This window comes from Triturus cristatus, chromosome 9 (genome assembly GCF_964204655.1).
Source record: "Triturus cristatus chromosome 9, aTriCri1.1, whole genome shotgun sequence".
Classification (NCBI taxonomy): Eukaryota; Metazoa; Chordata; class Amphibia; order Caudata; family Salamandridae; genus Triturus; species Triturus cristatus.
In genome coordinates this window covers 1,155,254,728-1,155,271,267 of record NC_140592.1, presented here as the reverse complement: position 1 = coordinate 1,155,271,267, position 16,540 = coordinate 1,155,254,728, and the positions used below count along the sequence as shown (strand labels likewise).

Sequence of the window (16,540 nt, the reverse complement as noted above, 5' to 3'; positions counted from 1 at the left end):
AAGACAGCTTAATGATCACTGCTGGAATTCGGGGTATCGGTGGAAAAGCGTAGAGAAATTTCCTAGACTAGTCGATCAATAGGGCATTCCCCTATGTCCCTTTTTGCTAGAAACTCGAGGCAAAGTCTGGGCATATTTCGTTCTCTGTGGTAGCAAATAGATCTTTATGAGGAAAACCCCAGATGCAGAAGAGGTTGTGAAAAACTGAGTCGTTGAGGACCCACTCATGGATTTCCTGAAAAGATCTGCTGAGGGAGACTGCCCATTTCCTGGGCATCCGGAACACACAAGCAATGATCCTCAGGTTTCTGGCCAGCAACCAATTCCGTGCTGTTAGGGCTTTCAGCGATGAGGCTCTGGACCTGGTTTCTCCTTGTTGAAATAGTACATGATTGTTGTGTTGTCTGTCTGAACAAGGAGGGAGCCCGTCTTGATGGAAAGATTTCAGGGCAAAGTGAACAGCTCGCAGTTCTCAAAAGGTTGCTATGGTAGGTCATTTCTTTCGTGGACCACGTTCCCTCTTTATGAAGTTGATCTCTGTGTGCACCCAGACCTGAAAGGGAAGCCTCTGTCATTACTGTTTGTGATGGAACATCCTAATGATAGAACCTCTAGGAGATTCATCACTGATAGAGTTGCAAAGTAATAAAGGACAAAGGGTTAGAGATCAACCCGGGACTTTGATAAACACTTTGCTCATTAGCGGTACTGATGATCGATTGCAGCTGGACGTCCTGCGGTTACTATGTTTAACTACTTCATGATGTATGATGAGGCTCATGTGCAATCCCAAGAATATTTAGGAGATGTTTAAGTATGACACCTGAAAAATCAATCAAATCTGTTTTTAAAAAAATGTAACATCCTAATGCAAAGGCATTCCGTGGAGGAGATTTTTAAATTGACGCCACTATTTGAGAGATTGCTGTGCTTTGTGGGGGGGGTGGGGGGTAATCTTGTCTTCTCAATTGCCCGAGTATTGGCTCCACTGGTCTTCCAGACACTCTTTTAGTGGTCGTGTGGAGGCTTGCGTTCCGTGAAAAAAAGATGCAGGATCCCATTGAGAACAGTAGAGATGACACTTGATTCATCGTTGGATAGGAAGCTTTCGTTAGAGATTGACAGATCAGACACATGGATAACACACACTTCTCCAAGGTTACATTTTTGCTTTTATTGTATGGATAGTTGCTCCTAGCTAATGAAGAGACTGTACTGGCGATTAACTTGTTTTCTGGTTATTGACATGTAGACCTAAATGGATTGAGAGTAGAGACAGTTGTTTGATAATGTTGTAAAGCTTGTTGATGCGCTGAAGCCTTGATGAGCCAGTCGTCTAGCAACAGTTAGACAAAGATCTTGTGTTTCCAGGGATGTGCGGCGACCACCGCCATACACTTTAAAAAAGGTTCTGGGAGCTGATTTGAGGCCAAAAGGTGATACTTAGTACTGATAGTGGTTGTGTCCAACTACAAATCTGATACATTTATTGTGCTTTCTGGCTACTTAAATATGAAAGTACTCCTGTTGAAGATCTATGGAACATAGCCAATCCCTTGATGGATCGGAGGATAAATTTAGTGATGCTAGCATTCTGAATTTCTACTTCCATATATATATGTGTGAGACGTTTAGATGTAGGATGGGCCTAAATTCGTTTCTTGGACCTTTCTTTTTCACCAAAAAGAAAGAAGAATACATTCTCCTTCATGTTTGTGAAAGAGGTACAGGCTCCACCGCTTGCCTTTGCAGAAGAATGTCTACTTCGGATTGCAGCATCCCAGATGTTCAGTGGATATTTGTGGAGGATTGACAAATCGGAGGACAATAACCACTCTGTACAATATTTAGCACCCAAAAGTCTTTTGTGACTTTTTTGGAAGATTGTCCACAAATTGCTGTAGGGAGTCTCCTAAAGACTGGTCATATCTACCAAGAACAGCAGCCAAACTCGTAGATTTCAAGTTTGTAGCTCCTGTACCACATAATTTGTGGTCCTACAGAGTCCAGTTTTCTACTCTGTCTGGTGGACGAAAGATTAGTTGAGATGGCCTGCTTTACAGCCAAGAGCACCAAAAAATAAACAGAAGAGTTTGAACACAGAAATATCAGGTACTGCTCAGGAGATCTGGATTAAGGAATCAATCAATCAATCGGTACTTACAAAGCACAGCTTATCACCTGTGAGGGTATCCCGGCGCTGGGTTGCTGAGCTTAGTCGAAGAGCCAGGTCTGGAGTTTCTTCCTGAAGTCGGTCAGCAAGGGTGAAATGCAGAGGTTAAGGGTGTTCCAGGATTTAACGGCGAGGTGGGAGGTGTCATCCACTGTGGCTACGGAGGATGCATGGTGTCTGGGCAAGGGACGTAGAGCAAAGGTTTCTGGATGACAGGTGGAAGTTCAGGAGGTGGTTCATGTATGCTGGTCCTTAGTCATGAAGGGCTTTGTAGGTGTGGGTCAGCAGTTTGAATTTGCATCTTTTCTGAACGGGGAGCCAGTGAAGGTTCCTCAGGTGCTGAATGATGTGTGTCCATTTGGGCAGGTTGAGGGTCAGTCTGGTCGCTTAATTTTGTATCGTCTGGAGCCTTCTCATAAGTTTGTTGGTGGTACCTCCGTACAGTAAGTTGCCGTAGTCCAGGGGCTGGTGTGACTTTTGCTTGCACGGAGTCACTTAAAGATTATGCGGTGTGTAGAAGCAGGCGGAGGAGACTGCGTTGATTTGTCGTTTCATGATGAGTTTGCTGTCCAGGATGATGCGGAGGTTGCAGGCGTAGTCTTTTGGTGTGGGGGTGATTCAGAGTTCAGCGGACCGCCAGAAGTCGTTCCAGGGGGGAGATATGCAGTTTTGTCCGTGTTGAGCTTCAGACAGTCGTCCTTCATCCAGGCTGCGACATTCTACATGCAGTTGTGGAAGTTGGTCTTCATTGTAGTGAGGTCTGCTGAGAGCGAACATATAAACTGGGTGATGTTGATATCATGGGTTCTGATATGTCGGCTAGAGGCGTCTTGTAGATGTTGGAGGGTGGAGCTGAAGGATGAACCTTGGGGGAAGCCGCTGATGGTGCTCTTGGGTTGCGAGGTGAAGGGGGCTGGGCAGAGACAGATTATCTGCGTGCTTTCCATGAAGAATGACGCAATCCATCTGAGTGTGTCTCCTTTGATTCCGATCTGGTGCATTCGCTTGAGTGTGTGGTGGGAAACTGAGTTGAAGACTGCGGAGTGAGCTGAAGGTTGATGGCCTTCTCCAGGAGTTGGTCAGGAAACCGGAGCAGCGAGATGTAGTTCTAGAGTTGGCTGGGGTCTGCGGAGGGTTTCTTGAGGAGAGGTCTAACCTCTGCGTGGGTCAATGCACGGAGAAAGGTGGCTGTGGCAATGTTTGTATTGAGGATGGTGGTGAGTTGGTGGTTGATCTCGTCGCTTCGTAGGGTGGAGAGGCGGTGGAGGCATGGATCGGTGGCTGCTCCAGAGTAGGTGAAGTTCATTATAGCTGTGGTGTCTCTTGTGGTGAGCTGTTCCCATGCGGGGAGATGTTGGTCATGGGAGAATTCTGTCGAGAACCTAAAAGAAGGCACTTTTGCTAAAGCTGATGCAAGGAAAAGCTCCATCCAGTTCCAATAAGTCTGGAACTAGCCGTAGAAGAGGTCTCAATGAGGAGTGTTGAAAAGTTACAAAAAAAAAAAAACAACAACAAAAAACGCTGACAAATGAGAGCTGGTACAAGAATGCTCAGTTTTGTAGCTTCTCGTAAGAGACCTTCTTGGAAAGTATTAATGTTGTCAATTGATGAGACCTTTGCTGGAGGAGAGTCAGTCAAGGAGGAGAAAGCCTCCTCTTATCAGAGAACATCGCTGTAAAATATGAGCATGCCCTGGATTGGCATTGGTGTCTGTCCCTAGGCTAATGCCTCTTGAACGTCATCTGCAATGAGATTAAGATCTATACCTTTGGGGGGGGGGGGGGGGGGGGGGGGGACTCAGACCTTCACGGTGTTACTGGTAGTCTTACTGGGGAAGGAGGTCCAAAGGTGCCTAAGTCTGAGGAGGAGGTGAGGGCGGCACTTGAGGAGCTGTTGGCTGCGATGGAGAAGGCTGCGTACAGTCTGGAAGGAGTACTGGCTATGATGGAGAATATGCTCGCGAATATTCCTAATCTGAGGTTGGACGCCTTCTCACCCCGATTCTTCTGCTCTAAACAGCAGATCTGGTGTGTTTTGACGTCATGGTATCTCTCTATGTCAAATGGGGGCTCTCTCTTCGATGTCTATCCAGCTTGAGGGTGAGCATGTTGCCACTGTACCTTGCCATCACGGTTTCCCGGACTGCTCTTTTTGGATCTCCCTCTAATGAAGACCTTCAGACAGTACCTCGTGCGGTCTTCTCAATTCCTGTCCACGAAGGCGAATCTTCTGCATCACAGGGTGTGCCTCGAAAAGGTCTTGCAGTATTGACATTTGTGTGGAATGTGACTGTCAGGAAAGCAGAGTATACACAGATCATGAGGATTTGATTTTCCCTTTTATCTGCCACAAGCTGGACATTTGACAAAAATAATTAGCATTTCATTTGTCTGAAAAATAAATATTCCTTTCAGATAATGACAGAAATACTCCAGGAGTCTAAAGACGTTGATTGAAGTTGAATGTATTGAAAATTAATAAAAATAGTTGGGGCAAAAAGCAAAAAAAGCCCGAGCTCAGTGCTCCAAAATCCTGTCATCAGGTGCTGGGGAAAAAAAAAAAAACTGGGGGTAACTGCCATCTGCTGGGCATGGTGGGATACTGGTAGGATGTGAGCCCTTAAAGGTGCAGTATCAGTGTTCCTATGTACCTAACTGCAGTATGGGTCTACAATACCCTTTCCTTTAATATTTTCTTTAAAAAAGAAAAGTACGGTAAGAAAATTATATAGCCTTTTAATTTTTTCTAGTTCTTATTACTAATTTGACCTTTCTTTTTAAAGCGAAATAAAGAAATTGGTCAATGTAGCCTATTTTATAGGCTGCTTAACGCTTTATTTAAAATTATATGTTAAAATATGACCTTTCTTAAGTAACGTGTATATCTACTCTTCAGAAGATATATTTTAAATAAGTGCTCCAGGATCCCTGTATGTGACCGTGACTATTCAGTCCTTCGGATTGTCAGGGAGAATACCCTGAGAGAGAGAACCCAATTTCTCACAGAACCTTATTGTGGTTCCTTGCTAATATTTACTCTTTAAGTAAACATTCTTGTTTATGTCTTCCACATTGTCTTATCTGTGTAGCAATTGTTTGTTGTTGGTCTTCCTCTGCTGCTATGTCCCCAGCTAGTTATTTATTGTTGTGGTGCTCCGAAAATTCCAGTTATCAAGTTCTCAGGAATCAATCCATAAGTAAAGTCAGTGAGACCGCTTGCAGCAAGGTCAGGGGTGCTCAGGCCCATGGCTCTGCAAACAGTGAAGGTTAGCTTCAGAGAACCAGGACAAGCCGTATGGCTTCAAACCAATCACAAAACAGCAAATATATAAGAAATGCAGTCATCTGACTGAGGCCTGAATCTCCCACTCGTCTGGGGACAGGGATAGGCATGCAGTAGAATTTTATATTCAAACTCTGGTTTGCACTGCACATAGGATGGCCAGATAGTAAGTAAACGGGAGGCATACATAGTGCAGACTGGCTGCATTTGGCACGATGCGATAGAGGACACCCACACTTCCACATGTTTTCAATGGATTTAATAGAAAAACACAAACAAAGTCTGAGTCCCATTGTAACCAGATAATGGAACCAGGATACATACAATACACATAAAATATACACAAACCCATTAATAAATTACACAAGACCAAGCATTAAATGGAATCTCAGGATTTTTCAGTTTCATGATAATGTGTTAAATGGATGACTGGTTACACATGTCTATGTTGAACAAGTGACAGAATGGAGATCAAAAGCTTCTTCAGTTGGGACAGTCACTCAAGCATAAATAACAGCAAATCAATGCATAGCACCACCGGAAAGGCAACCCATGCTAAACTCATGATAGAAAAATGACATAGAAAGAAGCACAGGCATTCCAGATATACAAAAGCAGAGGAATGCTTAATTCGTGGGTCTAGCCAAAGAAGTCTCTGTTGCCTTTATTTTTCAACATGGGTCATGTCTCCTAGTAAAAGAAGAAAAACATTACAATAGAGTTAAACCATGTTAATATAATGCATATGAAACAGTAATGTGCAAAAAATAGAATTATACCCCACTAGCTAGAACACTGACGATATAGCACAGCAAGGGATTTAACTTATTTCATCAGGAGAGCCACTCTTATTTTCCTATTAGTTTTTCAAGTGAGATCAATCTACCTACTGCTGCTGTGGGGGTATCATACCAAAAAGGTAAATTCATAAACTAAGTCCCTTATATAAACGTGTTAATAAACCTACTTTGTTTCATTTGCAGTGCAGCTTATCTTTGGCAAAGCATGCATTGGTAAAAAGGGAAACACGCAAATTGGGACCTTGTACCATACCTGAAGGCTTTGAAGATTAAACTGACTCCAGATTGAATCAGATTTGAATATTACACAGTGGCAGTCTCCACTGTGTAGTTCTAAATAAGTCAGTTTCTATAGGAAGGGCGTTTTTGCTGTGCTAGTCGCTTTTGCGCCACTTGACGAATGCATAAAAAAGTTAATTTACTACAGCCCTTCCTGTCAAGCGGGGGGCCAAGAAAAAGGGAGGTCAATGATTATTTTCTATGTTAATTCCCCTGAGATATTTTGCCCTCCGATACAGAAAAAAAAGAAATAGCTAAATGGAATTGCACCAAATCTGGTAAAATGTTGAGCTTTACACAGAAGGCGGGTGTTTGTGATTTGGTGTAAATCCGTTCAGCCGTTTGAGAAATTCGTGTTTAAAGAGGTGCTCAAGGTGGTCATGAAGGGATTAAAAAAAAGTTACATATATCTGAGCAGTTGATCCCAGGAAAGTCTTGCATTAACGCAACCCAGAGAAATGTAGCAACTGCCATTTCTGGACTCAATCCTCGTGTCTTAGAAATGTTAAACAGAATACAAGGAGTCAATATGACTGCTTGCTGTGTGCAGTGGGGACCCAGAGGAACCACCACCCCTATGCCGCCCCCCACCCCCCGGGCCAAAATGTAAAAAATAAATAAATAAAAAATAAAAAAAATCTGTGCGGCGTGGCTTTGGAGCCGAACTTGGCGGACGCGTCTCCACATACCACTTGGGACTGATCGCCCTGACTGGGGCTGCAGATACCACTATTGAGAGAGCGACCACGCGGAGGTAAGTCAGGGGACCTGGAGCACTCACCGGGGGCTGGAGACTCCAGGGCAGTACCCCGAGATTGGACCTGGGGTGGAGAGACTCTCACCGCCGATTGCGGCCCGCCGTTCTCCAGCTGCCTCCCCCGTCGTCCTTACCCTCTGTGGGGGCCGACCCGTTGCGGGCCCTTCGGTCTGCTCCTCCAGCCACCATGGGCAAAGACAAGCATGGTGCAGCGGCTCCCAAACAGAACAACATGGACCACTACACCACTACCCCCGCAGGTAAGGAGGTTGCGGAGGGCCTGTCCTCCGACACGGCGACGCTGCTGGCGGCGATTAACCGGTCGTGGACCGCTCTCGAGGCCCAGATCGGGGCTGTTGGCTCCGAAGTGTCGTTTCTCCGCCAGGATCTTCGAAAGGTGGTGGACCGAATCACAGGTGGCTCCACTGTGGAAGACACTTTGTCCACCCTCCAGAAGAAAGTTGATCAACTTGCCATGGTCTCACGGGAGCAGACGTCGCGGGTCAAAGACGCGGAGGGTAGGGCCCGCCACAACAATATCCGCCTGGTGGGTTTTCCGGAGGGCTGAGAGGGGACGTCGATGGATAACTTCCTTTCGGGTTGGCTTAAGGCGTTGCTGCCACCCGAGGCCGTGTCTTCATGCTTTGTGATCGAGAGGGCCCACCGCGTTCTGACCAAGAAGCCGCCGCCTGGGGAGCGTCCGAGGCCAGTGATCGCCCGGCTCCTCAACTATGCTGATTGGGATGCCATTCTGCGGCATGCCTGGCTCCATAGAGACAAAATGACTTGAGTCTCACCCCTTCATGGTCTTCCCCGACTATACCAGGCAGGTCCAGCAGCAGCGCCAGTCCTTCGTGGCAGCCAAACGACGGCTGTATGAGTTGAACTTATTCTACGTTCTGCTGTTCTCCGCCTGGATGAAGGTGATCTACAATGTCAAGACATTCTTCTTTGACACCCCAGAGATCTTCGCGTGGACAGATGAGAAACGTAACCTCAAGCCTCACTCGCTCCTCCATATGGACTCAGACCCGTCCCAGGGCTCACACCGGAGCAGTCGCCAAGATAGAGACACGGCTCAGAGGCGCCATAGATCCCACTCCAATTGGCGAGCCCAGAGCCAGGCGGGCACTGAGGAAGCTTTGGGCGCAAAGACATATCTTATCCTGTTCTTCTTCACTGGCTGGGCGAGGTTGCTGGGGGTGGCTCTAGGTTGGGTCACTCCAGATCCTGTGGGTTGGGATCTCTATCACCAGCCCTGGAAGTTGTCGGACATAGTACGCCCTGAATGTTTAGGGTGATTTTGGGTGGGGGGGGGGATCCATTGGAGGAACCACTTGGGTCATCATGTTTGGGGCCTGGGACAGGATTCCACAGCGACAGATACTCCTTGTTTTTGGAAGTATGGGGGTGGGGGGGGGGGGGGGGGGGGGGAGTCTTGTGGGACCATTTGTTGTTAGTTCTAGGTTTTACGCACCATGCATACAATTCCATGCTCCGTCACTCACATCGTTCGTCAGTATCCATTTTGAGGACTAGGAACGGCCCACACCGCAGGTAATTCTCCGTTGGGGGAACTCAACATTCTTGCCTGGAATGTACAGGGTTTGCTGAACAAGGTAAAACGGGGGGCGGTGCTTCATTTAGCGAAGCGTTACTCGGCGGACATCCTGCTTGTACAAGAGACGCATCTTCTGTGCACTAAAGCCCCTTGCCTCTCCTGATATGGGTTCGCCACGGTGTACCACTCTGGCTTCACGAGGGGGCGCGTGGCACAGCAGTTCTTATCCACCGCAGAATGCAGCTCCACGTTACACAGCACTGGTCAGATCCGGGTGGCTGCTTTACAGTTCTCTCTGGCACTATAGCCGGTAAACAGATCACAATTGGGAGTGTCTATGCCCCTTCTCCGTTAGGCCAGACATTCATAGACAAACTAACAGCTATGGGGAGATCTCCCGGGTGGTCTGATGATACTGGGTGGTGACTGGAATTACATCAGGAATCCCCTGAATAGGTGGTGGTCTAGGCCGCCAGATGTACCCCCTTCTAGATCCAAACTGAACATACTGGCACATACACTGGGCTGGGCAGACTCTTGGCGGGCCTTTCACCCCTAGGAGGCCGGATTCACATATGCATCGTCGGTTCACCCCACTCTTTCACGCCTGGACTACCTGTTCCTCCCACACAGCTATATACATAAAGTGACACACACATCCATTATGCCCCGGGGTCTCGACGATCATTCGCCGATCCAACTCAAGCTGCGCCTATAGACCCGTTGAGCTCCCTATTGGAGGCACATGTCTCCAAGGTTGCTCCGTGGTGCCGAGTATCAGGAGATGCTTCATCAGGCAATTGCCGACTATCTTAGCTTCAATGTCGGAACTTCCCCGTCCCCGGTCACCCTATGGGAGGCTTTCAAGCCCACAATCAGAGGTGCGGACATAAGCTATCGCTCAGTGGAGAAGCAGCGGCGCTTGGCACAGGTGAGGGAACTGGAGGATCGGCAGGTCCAACTGCAATCCCAGATTGTGGAGGGTTCTGACTCCAGCGCCCGTCGGAATCTGCTGCATGTTCAGCAGCAGCTCCATCAGCTGCATACAGATCGCACTAAAGAGGCCTGGTTGGCAACCCAATATAGAATCTATCAATGGGGCGAGAAGTCCAGCCAGATGCTCCACAGGCTTTGCCAGGCCAGAACGTCGTGACGCAGGTTCCCCTATTGAGGTCCCCGGACGGCGACATGTGCGCTTCCCCAGAGGCCGTGGTTCAGGCCTTTGCCAATTTCTACGCGCCATTATATGAGGAGCGCGAGGTAATTGCCGAATCCCTTATAGACTACTTCTTCACGGATATCCCTCCTCGTCACCGTTCTGATGAGCAACGCGACGCCCTGGACAAACCCATTTCCCTAGATGAACTGCGGACAACGTTATCTAATACCCACCCGGGATGAGCACCGTGCCCAAACGGGTTCCTGTCCGACTTCCTTCGCCCATATATGGGGATTCTCAGACCTCATCTGCTTGAGGCGCTGCACGAGGCCTTAGAGCAGTGCATTCTGCCTCCAGATTGGAGACACGGCGAAATTGTAGTCTTCCTCAAACCAGGCCGCCCTCCTGAAGATCCGGGTTTGTATCGCCCCATCTCCTTGCTGAATTTTGAGCCTAAATTGCTGGGGAAGGACCTGGTCGACCACCTCTACACATGTATTCAGGATCTAGTACATCCAGATCTGTCCAGTTTCATGCCACAACGCTCCACCAGACAATATCAGACAGGCTCACAACGCCGTGTCGGGGGCCCATCGTCTGGGTCACCTTGCGGCGGTCTTGTTGGCAGACATAGATAAGGGGTTAGACTCGCTGAGCTGGACTTACCTTTTTAAGCTCTTAGAAGTTGTCAACCTGGGGCTCGCTTTAGGGCCTATGTGAAACTATTATATACAGACCTCACCGCCTCGGTTCGTGCGGCCGGATGCTGCTCGGCTCCCTTCCCTATTCGCAGGGGCACAAGACAGGGGTGCCCCCTTTCCCCTCTCTTGTTCGCCTTAGCGATCGAGCCATTAGCCGCATGGGTGCGTCTGGACTCAGTCTTTCGTGTACTGGACTGGTCGCTAGAGTGCTCGGATAGGATCGCGCTTTATGCTGATGACACCCTGTTCTTCATTTCTGACCGTTGGGCCTCTGGGCTTCATGTGCTCCAAATCCTGCAGATTTTCAGGGAAACTTCCGGGCAATGCGCTAACCCGCCCAAATCTATCCTGTTCCCCATTTGCGGCGAGCAGAGGAGTCCGACTTGAGCCTCGCAACTGATCGTTGCAGACGCGGGCTTAAGTACCTCGGGGTATACATCACGCGGTGTCCTAACGAAGCTTGGTGACGCAATATAGCTCTGCTACTTCCTGCCGTCCGTGATGAAACAACGATATGGCCCCACTTACCCCTTTCGCTATACGGCAGGTCTGCCATTTTCAAAATGGTGTCTCTGCCACGCCTGCTCCATCGGCTGCAGAATTATCCGTATCCTATCCCCCCATCGTGGTTTCTCCAAACGAATGCACTCCTGAATAAGTTCCTCTGGCAGGGGGGTGTGGTCCGGGTGGCGCTTGCAGCGTGCATTCAGTCTACGTACTGTAGTGGCATCACGGCGGCCGACATTAGGGCCTATTACTGGGCTTCGCACCTCCTGCTGATCAATGAATGGTGGTATGGCTCTCAGGCAGACCCGGCCTATGCTGTGGAAAGGCTCTTTATGGTGGATACTCCGCTGCTCCATCTCTTATACAGCTGCTCAACCTTGGAGGTGTTTACCCCGGCCTACTGGACAGTTATCCAGATATGGAGGCGGTTGGTCCGGTCTATGGTTGGTGGGGTATGTTGACCGGCGCTACTCCCCTCTAGCAGGAATCACACCTCCGGCCAGTCTCGACATTAGTGGGGTTTCGAAGATGGGATGATATTGGGATCTCCACTCTTGGAGACATCATGCAGGGGTCCTCGCTTAAGTCCTTCCAGAGGCTGCAGGCGGATTTCGACCTTCACAAGACAGTTCCATAGGCACTTACAGCTCCATCACGCACTGTCCCCCCTGAAACGGCATCTCACGTCACCACCAGAGTTTCACCCGTTGGAGGGTTGGTTGTTCATGGGAGATCTAGGGGCCCACAAAATCCAGCAAATCTATCAAACCCTCACTACACACTCAAAAACCACTATACATCTGACCCGGGCGGCGTGGGAGGCAGACTTGCTCGCCCTGACGGATGACGATTGGGCCGAGGCGCTGGCTAGCCCCAGGTACTACGCTGTTTCCACTAGATACAGGCGGATCCAATTTAAATATCTCCACAGAATATATTACACACAGCTCCGCCTCTGGAAGATGGGGGCTATTCAGTCCCCCACATGTCTCCGATGTGGCTCAGACAAAGGGTCGTTCCTTCATACGGTGTGGAGTTGTGGGGCACTGCAGCACTTCTGGTCGGGCGTTTGGTCTTGCATGGGGCGGGTACTGGCATGGGACATTCCAGCAGACCCTAGATTGACACTCCTACACAGCACAGAAGACACTGGGGGTAATAGATATAAAAGACACCTTCTGTTCTTGGGCCTCACATTGGCTAAGCGAGACATAGCGCAGCGCTGGAAGGCTACATCCCCACTATGGATGGGTGCATGTCAGCAGAGATTGAGGTGTTTCAGGCAAGGGGCTGTCCGCAGAAGCATGGGAAGGTCTGGGCAAGGTGGGCGAAGTACAGAGGTATCGACTTGTCCTTAATAACACAGCCTGTCAACAGAGACCCTATTAAACGGCTAGTGATGAATGACTTGCCAGTTCAATGTAATAGAGTTACACAGATGTAAACGGAACCTCATTCGATGTGTCTAGATCATGTTTTTTATGGTATGTATGGTGCATGGGGGGGGGGGGGGGGGGGGGGGGTGATTTTCCGGTCTGATGTTCCACAGACCTCAAGGGTAGGTAATATTTAGTACCTAGAGTCTCTGCAATATGCCATTCAAATGTATGTCGCTTGCCGGGCTTGGCCCATCTGGTAGTATGGAAAATCAATAAAATAGGTTGTTAAATAAAAAATAATAATAATGCTAATAATAATCTGTGCCACGGCCAACATGGTAATGGCGCTTAAGCTTCACACCCATGATACATCAGGACCCTTAGCACTGGTATGGCGGGAGTACCAGGTTGCCCATGAAAATGTAAATAAAAACAAGCATTGAAAATGCAATAGGTCTCGCCCTCGTTTAAGTTAAAGCAATTCTGTTTGTAATTAGGTTGCTTTTTAGCTTTGCTTTTATTAGTGTTTTTCAAACTTTCATATACATAACATGCATATGTATATGTATGCATGCATTTATATAGATATGCAGATGTATATATGTATGTATATACATATACATATATAAATGCATATGTGTATATTTATGTATATGTGCATAAGAGTGCGCGTAGAGGGGTAGTAGGGGGGTAGAGTGGGGGTAGAGTGGGGTAGTAGTGGAGTATTGGGGTAGTAGAGGGATAGTGGGGTAGTAGAGGGATAGTGGGGTAGTAGAGGGATAGTGGGGTAGTGAGGTAGTAGAGGGATAGTAGAGGAGTAGCGGCGTAATGGAGTAGAGGGGTAGTAGCGTAATAGGGTAGTGGGGTAGTAGGATAGTAGGGTAGAGGAGTAGTAGAGGGGTGGGGTAGAGGGGCAGTAGAGGGGTAGTAGGGCAGTGGGGTAGTAGAGGGGTGGGGGGGTAGAGTAGTAGAGGGGTAGAGAGTGAGTAGTATGCCAATGCCAAGTTACACAGCGCGCATTTCAACAAAATAAATACTAAGTCATCAAACTACGACAAGCTCCATACAGGAAACGGCATTCCCATTGCTATAACACCAAAATGCGGCAAGCTGCGTACTTCCAAACTCTTCAAACCCCAGCATGCTGCGTACTGAAAGCAGCCTTTTTAACAACAAAAACACACACATAAATGCGCACCAAGTTACACGGCGCGCGTTTCAACAAAATAAAATACAAACTCCGTGTAAGCGGCATTTTTAAGAAATGTGCCGGATAAGAATAAATAAATAACGACCATTTTCGTTGCTAGGACACCTTCCACGCCGTACAGGAAACAGCATTTTCGTTGCTAGGAGACCAAAATGCAAAATGGCGTCGGGCTGTCCACAGTCCCTACGGACTACGGACACACGCATGCTGTTTGCTATGGACAAATGGCAAGAGCAACCATGTTTGCCCATGCAGACGCGTGCATGCAAGCCCTCGGCAGAATTGATTCCAAAAGGTACTCGCAAGAGCCACGCATGCGGTATTTTCGCTAGGCGAGACCTAAAAACTAATCAAGAAAACCACATGTGGGTTGGGTGTCCGCGGGGGATGGTCTGATGAGCTGGCAAGCCAACAATTGCTCTGAAATCATCAAATTGTCTATAGAAGAGCTGTAGTGTAATGACATTGTCATCTGACGTTTTTGCTAAGCAAATTGCCTGAGCTTTCATTTTAAATTTAAGTAGGTAAACAGTTGTAAAAGGGTTTATAGAAAGTGCCTAGGCAAACAATCATTTATTCTTTATGCAGAATGTGTGATAATCAATTTTGTTTGATTCACTTCATCCATTTAAGATTAATTGTGGTTAAGTGTTCATAGGTGCTCTATGGATTATGTACATTCGTGCTCGAACAGGAGAAAGACAATATAATGAACACAGTTTGAGATTAGCTCTCATAACCCCGACTGGCATGTTATTAAATGGATGACAGAAAAAACATTGCAGAACATATTTTCAGCTCATCTGGTGAATTCTTATCATGTGCAACAATGTCACTGCACCACAGATAATAGGTGGAGCCTTCATGATTGAGCCAAGGTTCCAACCTCCATATTTCCTCTCAAATCTACAAAGAGCATTAACTGTATTCAGGGAATTTATACATTTAATCAGATAGTTTTAGGTGTTCACCCAGCTTATAATTAACTGACGTCCAGCTATCTGTAATATAGAAACTGCTGTAACTTAATGCGGTCAAAGAACAGTTTAGAGTGTTAAACAGCTTTCCAAAATGCATAAATTGGGTCTTACATCAAGGATTACTGACTATGCTCCGCAAGTAACAAGACATTGGAAATACAAAGAGCTTAATGCTTTAGGTAAAACTACTCTAGGCCAGTATTAACTTCATATGCTTGGATTTACGGAGAAACCTGTGTGTGTATATATTTGAAAAAAAAGATGATTATATGTCAATTTCCTTTGTCCTCAAGAAACCACCAATCACAACCACCTTACGCGCCGGTGCCCATCCACATATTTGTGGAACCTGTAATATGTCAAGCCAAGATCAAATAAATCTAAGGCACTCCTCGTGGTGTAGAAATATTTATTGACATGGTGTCAAGGACAATGCGTTTCGGCTCTGCAGCCTCTCTCAACTGAAATGCATATTTTCCTTAGAAAATATATACCACAACCAATCAACATTCTGAAAGACATAGTAAGCATACACCAGTTGTGGAAATGTGGATTTTCCTGGTCAGTTATGTCCCCTATCTTGGACCCCAACGGTTCTATGTGCATGTCACAAGTACATGTATGTTCCCTCCAGTTCCAGTTTCCAAAACGCAAACATATGTGCGTCCACCGTCAACATGTTCTCTGTCAGATCCGCCATCAATGGGCTGGATATTCGATTCCTAAGTATGAAAGGCCACCGACTTTATATGGCTAAGTTACTCCATTTTTACAGTTCAGGCAAGTAGGCCCGATCCTGTCCTTAAAGCCTCCCCTGCTCTCTGTCTCTGACAGCTTCAGCTTGAGCTCGCATCTGTATCCATGAACTTTGTCCTACTCCCTGTGCAGCTAACGGTGCCTGCCTCGGCCAGTTTTTGCCTGCCTGCCAAGAAGCTGTATTTCACCTTCGAATTAGCTACTTTGCTCTTCAGCCGATGCATTCCTGTTCAGTGATTTAGGTAAACATTTCCTCTAAGCTCACAAGCAAAGGACTCGGCCTTTCCGTCCTCCTGCAAGTAATTCATAGCCCTGTTGCCATGGAAAGTTTTCTGCCCCTCGCATCTCATATAGACACTTAGACGCTTGTACACGCACACACAGTCAGTATAGAATAGATTCTGTCCGAGAGTCTTTTCTTGTGGATAACATAGTTCTCTAAACATAGGATGTTAGATATGATTTGGGATTAGGTTGACTTGACCCCCCAGACTTCTCGTCTCCACATGTAGAGCTAAATGTCAAGTCCCCTTCACCCCCTAGTTGCACGTCAATCACACGTCATGCTGTTGCGCGCGCATCTAAGTTAAGTATTATCTTATAGATCCACCTATGCATGATAATCAGAGCCAATCATGTTTCTTTCTGCTCCTTATTACGCCTAGTTTCGATTACGTACCAATATGTCATTTCTCTTATCAATTGTTACGCCTTTTGCATTCATTTCATTGTAATGTATGAACTATAAAAGTTACTTCTTGTCAATAAAGTATTGTACTTCACTTCCTGAACCCTCGTGGTGACGGAACCTGAAGGCCGCCACTCGAGTCGGCCATTTTGGAATAAAGCCCATTCAGAAAATCTCTTATACCACGGATTCTGCCTCTTGTTATTCTGAGCTATTTTACTTTAATTTAGATTCTGTCTGAAATTCAGTCAAGGTAAAAAAAGAATATTTACCACATAATGGCGCCCGAACAGGGACACTTTCTCATC

General features: G+C 47.1%; 1 protein-coding gene across 2 annotated transcripts in view; it reads right to left on the bottom strand.

Annotated features, from left to right (window-relative positions):
* Positions 1 to 5,697: 5,697 nt before the first annotated feature.
* The window catches only part of OIP5 (Opa interacting protein 5), a 110,697-nt gene continuing 99,854 nt past the window's right edge, over positions 5,698 to 16,540 (bottom strand). For both annotated transcript variants that reach the window (XM_085628079.1, XM_085628080.1), the window contains exon 6: positions 5,698 to 6,145. In XM_085628079.1, the coding sequence (XP_085484205.1) occupies positions 6,120 to 6,145 (26 nt within the window). In that variant the 3' untranslated portion in view covers positions 5,698 to 6,119. The remainder of the gene's footprint in view (positions 6,146 to 16,540) is intronic.